This window comes from Babylonia areolata, chromosome 11 (genome assembly GCF_041734735.1).
Source record: "Babylonia areolata isolate BAREFJ2019XMU chromosome 11, ASM4173473v1, whole genome shotgun sequence".
Lineage (NCBI taxonomy): Eukaryota > Metazoa > Mollusca > Gastropoda > Neogastropoda > Buccinidae > Babylonia > Babylonia areolata.
The window spans coordinates 10416303-10422787 of record NC_134886.1 but is presented as its reverse complement, the minus strand read 5'-3'; the positions used below and the strand labels follow the sequence as shown (position 1 = coordinate 10422787).

The 6485-nt window shown below is 42.1% G+C and overlaps 1 protein-coding gene across 1 annotated transcript in view; it reads left to right on the top strand.

Moving 5' to 3' along the window:
• LOC143287507 (rho guanine nucleotide exchange factor 10-like protein) overlaps positions 1-6485 on the top strand; it is a 45210-nt gene that overhangs the window by 15081 nt on the left and 23644 nt on the right. The window contains exons 10-13 of the mRNA XM_076595541.1: positions 2412-2537; positions 3461-3571; positions 4743-4828; positions 5897-6048. Coding sequence (XP_076451656.1) covers positions 2412-2537; positions 3461-3571; positions 4743-4828; positions 5897-6048 — 475 coding nt within the window. The remainder of the gene's footprint in view (positions 1-2411; positions 2538-3460; positions 3572-4742; positions 4829-5896; positions 6049-6485) is intronic.

Here is a 6485-nt window from a genome sequence, read left to right as displayed (position 1 = left end):
GGGCTTATACAGGTAAGCTGGAGTGCCTTGGGCTTATACAGGTAAGCTGGGGTGTCTTGGGCTTATACAGGTAAGCTGGAGTGTCTTGGGCTTACACAGGTAAGCTGGGGTGTCTTGGGCTTATACAGGTAAGCTGGAGTGTCTTGGACTTATACAGGTAAGCTTGGGTGCCCTGGGCTTATACAGGTAAGCAGGGGGTGTTGGGTAAGGCTCTGCTTTCTAGAATAGTGTCTGCATTGTCATGGACATCATGAGCTGTTCGTTCTGTAAGTTAATTTCCACAGTGCTATCATCATCATTGTCATCCTCCTCCTCCTCCTTCTCCCCAAAGTCCAAAAATATTGTGGCCTTCCATGCACTGCTTTCATAGTGACCTCAGTTTCAATCCCCCTCCACTTCCATGATTGGGTTAACTCACTCTGGACGATGGAACGCTATAGCAGTTTCAACAATTAAAAATTTGTCTACGCTTTCCTCATGGGGTAGCATAACAATCGCAGCTACACCAGGCATTGTGAACATGTCAAGGGTTGAATGCAAAGTTTCTTCATGAGATTCCTTAACAACACACTCCACAGCGAGCCAGCGAGTTCAGGACCCCACACAACAAGGTAATCTGCATATGTATTGAAAATGGCGTCGCAGGCGATACAAGTGGAAAGTTTTGGAGCAAACTAGATCACGACAGCAGCTTTTACTGCTGCTGAAGTGATTGAAATGCTTCAAACTGAAGATTTCGACATTGATGAGGATGATGAAGACGTTGAATAAAGTATCTGCAGTGAAGAAAGCTACCAGCAAGAAGGTACTGATAGTGACTCAACTTCTGAGAGCAGTGAAGAGGGAGGGGGGTGGGTGTTCACACGATGTGAGAAGAGGGGTCAGTGGGTCACGTACAGTTTCATTCAGTTACTTTATGTTGTATATTTTTTGTTATTTTTTTCCGAACCCTAACAAATGGGTCGTCTGTAGGGAAAAGCAAGGGAGAAAACTATTCGTCTGGAGTGAGTTAAGTTCTGTCATTGTCTTCGGTGTTGACAGATGCATGGGGGACTGTTGTTGTTGGAGGAGTATGGTGATGATGGTCAGCACTTGGGGAGGGATGCTCACTCAGTCTGGCTCTGCAACTGAGCCATTATTGTCGTCAGTAGGGGGCATAGCAGCTGATACCCTAAGTATGCTAAATCAGAACAGGCACTACTGCTTAGCACCAGTGCAGAATCATCTCTAGTGTGTTGCCTCCTGGCGAAATAACATTGATGGTTCCCTGTGGACTACGGTTGCTTGGATTGTGACAGACAAACCTGGGTGTGGCTGTGTATGGGGGACTCTGAATGAGCCATGTGGGAGTAATGCCACTGAAACAGTGCAGATGATGGGGCAGCACAAAAAAAGCAAAAACAAGCAAACGAATGAAAAACTCCTCAGTGATTTGGTGTTTGTGTGCATGGGCATCTGGTAGTGTGTAAGTGAGTTTGTACATGCCTGCATACGTGTGTGTTTGTGTAACAGGTTGGGTTTTTTCAGTGAAATGTTGATTTTTTTGTTTTCATGTTGACATCAGGTTGGCAAAGCTATATTTATTCATCATATAGCTTCCAAGAAAAGATAAAAGTCAGCAGGTTCTTCATATTTCTGTTCAAAAACCCACACACCAAACAAGCTTCAAAATTAATCATTTTGTGAACAAAAATTATACATTTCAATTTGACCCACCTTGTACCATGTTGTTGTATTAACTCACTGTATATCATGTACCACAATGATACAGTTCTGCTGCTCACAACACTCACCTGCTGAGTGCTTCACTGCAGAAGGGAGCTTCCTTGTTACCGGCAGAATCACAGGATGATGATGATAATGATGATGATGATAATGTAGATATTATATAGTGCAATCCTCGGTCAGAGACCAAGCTCTAAGCACTTTACAAACACGGGGTTGTTTGCACAACAGGCTGCATACCTGGGTAGAGCCAAATAACGGCTGCTGTTGGGTGCTTATCATTTGTTTCCTGTGTCATTCAGTTATATATCAGCACGCACACATACACACTTAGACAGACATGTAACATTTTTTGTGTATGACCTTTTTCGTTTATTTACCCCAACATGTAGGCAGCCATACTTCATTTTCTTGCTGGGTATGTTTTTGTTTCCATAACCCAGCAAACGCTGACATGGATTACAGGATCTTTAACATGTGTATTTGATCTGCGTGCGTATACACATGAAGGGGGTTCAGGCACTAGCAGGTCTGCACATACGTTGACCTGGGAGATCAGAAAAATCTCCACCCTTCACCCACCAAGCACCGTTACCGAGATTCGAACCTCAGATTGAAAGTCTAAACACATTAACCAGTCAGCTATTGTGCCTATCAGGCTGTTCAGAAAGATGTGGTGTGTTCAGGACCTCATCAAGTACACCCCTCGCTCCCACCATGATCGGCAGGCTCTGCAGCTAGCCCTGACAGAACTGGAGAACGTTGCTCACAAGCTGAACGAACGCAAACGTCTCAGCGAGCAGTATTTTCAGGTAAGAGATTCTCTGGTACTTGTGTGTGTGTGTTGTGTGTCCATTGTGTGAAGTCCAATGAATTTGAAACATTACATCAGTGAAAATATGAATAAGCTTGCTCAAATGTCCAACCCACTTTTACTGTTTTTTTCATGCCAAGGACAAGTGAGTTGCGCTCTGACAGTTTTCAAAATTTTGTATGTCTGTTATCATATAGGATTTCGTGTATTATGGAAATCATGCTTGTGTTCAGGTACCTTTTTTTTTCAGTCCTCTGAGGAAAAATTGACAGAATGATCATCAGTGTCGGAGTGTTGGAGGCATGTTCTCGCTTGATGTGCATGAATTGTATTGTATTGTATTTCTCTTGTTATCACAACAGATTTCTCTGTGTGAAATTTGGGCTGCTCTCCCCAGGGAGAGTGCGTCGCTACACTACAGCACCACCCATTTTTTTGTATTTTTTCCTGTGTGCAGTTTTATTTGTTTTTCCTATCGAAGTGGATTTTTCTACAGAATTTTGCCAGGAACAACCCTTTTGTTGCCGTGGGTTCTTTTACGTGTGCTAAGTGCATGCTGCACACAGGACCTCGGTTTATCGTCTCATCTGAATGACTAGCGTCCAGACCACCACTGAAGGTCTAGTGGAGGGGGAGAAAATATCGGTGGTTGAGCTGTGATTCGAATCAGCGCGCTCAGATTCTTTTGCTTCCTAGGCAGAATCTGACTGAACGTGTTCCTAATTTTATGCAGTGTGTGTATACATTTATATATATATATTTTTTTAATGTTCTGTGGGACAGTATTTGCAGTGTGGGTTTATGGCCTTGTATGGCCAGCTGGGCCATAAGCAGTAAATGGTGATAATGATGATAGTAGTGATAGTGACAATGGTAATGAAAATCATAGTGATGTTGTTTCTGTGTCTGTTAATGTTCTAGGCCAAGCGCATTATGCAGATGCTACCCAGGCAGTTACCAAACCAGGTGTTGTCCGGCCGTAACATGGAGAAGGAACGTCGTCTCATCCGCTTCGACAACTTTGATCAGATCGTAAGTGGTGCATAACGATACCATAATTAATGGGTATTTATAATGCACTCTTCCTCCTCAGTGCAGGGTGCTAAGAATCAGCGTCAGAAAGGGAAAAAAATGATTACCAAAATTAACAGTAGGCAGCACTATATTCAAAGACTTACAAGCAAGTTAAATGGAATGTGTCAATGACATATACACATGGATACACATGCTTGTAAGTATGCATTCATGTACAGGTGCCCACACACACACTTACACACTTTTGCATATTTGTCTAAAATCACACATGTAAATAAACTGAATAACACACATGGATATGTTCATGTACTTTTTTCATTGTACCGTGTCACTTACACTGGTCCCTTAAATATGTGTACCAAAGGAATTTGACTGCTGGTGACAGTACAAGAACATCTGGATTAAAAAGAAATATTAACTGTTTGCTGGTTAAATCAGTTATTGATGCAGGTAAATGGAGAGTGGACCTGGATTGTCAGGTCTGTAATGAGACAGGTAACAGTAGTGTGTGTATGTGTGTGTGAGTGTGTGTGTGTGTGTGTGTGAGTGTGTGTGTGTGTGTTTATTTGAGTGAGTGAAACCTGACTGAATAACACAGGAAACGAAAGATAAGCGCCCAAGTGCAGCTGTCTGTTGGCTCTACACAGAGCAGCCTGTAATGCAAATGACTCCTTTTTTGTAAATTGCTTAGAGCTTCGTCTCTGACTGATTAAATGTGCAATGTGAATATCCACATCATCATCATCATCATCATACTACACATCATCATCATCATTATCATACTACACATCATCATCATCATCATAATACTACATATCATCATCATCATTATCATACTACACATCATCATCATCATCATCATCATTATACTGCACATCATCATCATCATCATCATCATCATCATCATACTACACATCATCATCATCATCATCATCATACTACACATCATCATCATCATCATGATACTACACATCATCATCATCATGATACTACACATCATCATCATCATCATCATCATACTACACATCATCATCATCATCATCATACTACTACACATCATCATCGTCATCATCATCATCATACTACACATCATCATCATCATCATCATCATACTACACATCATCATCATCATCATCATCATCGTCATCACCTGAGCACTGTGTGGCAGGATGGAGAGATGGAGAACATGAAGTCCAGCAGTCGTCGGCTGTTCCTGATGGACGATGTCGTGGTCTGTGTCAAGGTGGGAATCAAGTAAGTACACAACTCCCTCAACTCCACAGACAGACAGACTCTACAGACACAAAGACCATCAAAGCTTTTAATTGAGAAAAGCATTTAAATTTGTTATTGACAGACAGAAATACAAAAAAACTTAGCCATATGAAGAGCACAGGATCAGGAGTCAAGATAGCTGCTGTCAAAAGAGGAAGCTGGTCAGGGATACAGAGGGGAGGTAACCTACTTCGGGAGGTTATCAGCTGTAGCTACTTTCGTTTTCTCCGCATAGGCGGGTAGTAGTTTGCACAGGACAGGAATCAGACCCCTGCCAGAGTCTGTACTGGTGGGTCACGGTAAGTATGTTAGATAAACGTGGAGCGGTGGGGGGTGAATACTGAGTAAGTTTGTGTTTCTAAAACCCTAATACTGATGTGGGTTATGGGATCTTTTGCGTGCTTTAATGATCTTCTGCATGCTTATACACTTGATAGGAGTTCAGGAACTAGCAGGTACATATACTGACCTTGGAGTTCAGAAAAATGTCCACCATTCTCTTCCCGGGGAGAGCAGCTCCAAACTTCACACAAAGAAATTCGACGAAAAAGAAATGTAACTCAATGCAATGCAATGCAGAACAATACAATAAAAAAACAAACAAACCCCAAAAAACACAATACGATACAATGCAATGCAATACAATACAGTACGATACAATACTATTCAGTAGAATACAATACAGTACAGTACGATGCAATACAATGCAGAGCAGTATAATACAGTATAATAAATACAGTACAAGAGAGAACAATACAATGCAAAAAAATTCAATGCAATACAGTACAATATGGTACGATATGATACAATACTATACAATAGAATACAGTACAGTACAGTGCAATACAATGCAGCACAGTACAGTACAGTGCAATACACTGCAATATGATACAGTCTACTCCTGTAACACATGAGATGACGGATTCAAAATACCCTGGACCTTCAGATTTAAAGCCCAGCGCTTAAACCACTTAGGTGTTGCACCCATCAAAAAATCAAGCATTCGATAGAGAGAGAATAAAATCATTTTGTGATGCTGAACGACAGAGATCAGGATGGCTTCATGATGGAGCGGTACCGACTGAAGTGGGCCATACGGCTGTGTGATGCCGAGCTGAAGGACACAGCCATGACTCCTGACATGCAGAACGTGGTCAAAATGGACGCCAACAGACTCCGCGCCATCACCTCTCAGCTTGGTCAGTGGGGGGACTGGGGTGGGAGGGAGGGGGTGTGGGTGGACGGATGTGGGGGTGGGGCAGGATAGTGTAGTGGTAATTGCAAAGATGTATTGTATTGCAATTGTGACATATTTCCAAATTGTTATTTTGACTTTATTTTTCTTGTTTTTTTCCCCCCATTTTTTCAGTGTTTGCTTCTGCATTCCATCAATGGCTTCAAGCAGTCCTAGAACCCCGGCTGCAGACTTTACAGGTTCACAAAAAATCAGTCACTTCCACCCTTGCGATTGTCCACAGTAATCTGTGAATGTAGGCAGTGTGTTGTTGTACCTTCAGGGGATGCTAGTGGTCCTTTAGGGGTGAATAGTGTCCCCACCGTGAAGAAATTCTGTGCCAGAAATTTCCTCTCATTCTTTTTGTGCTCTCTTTGTTTCTGGCTTTTTTTCCTTTTCTTC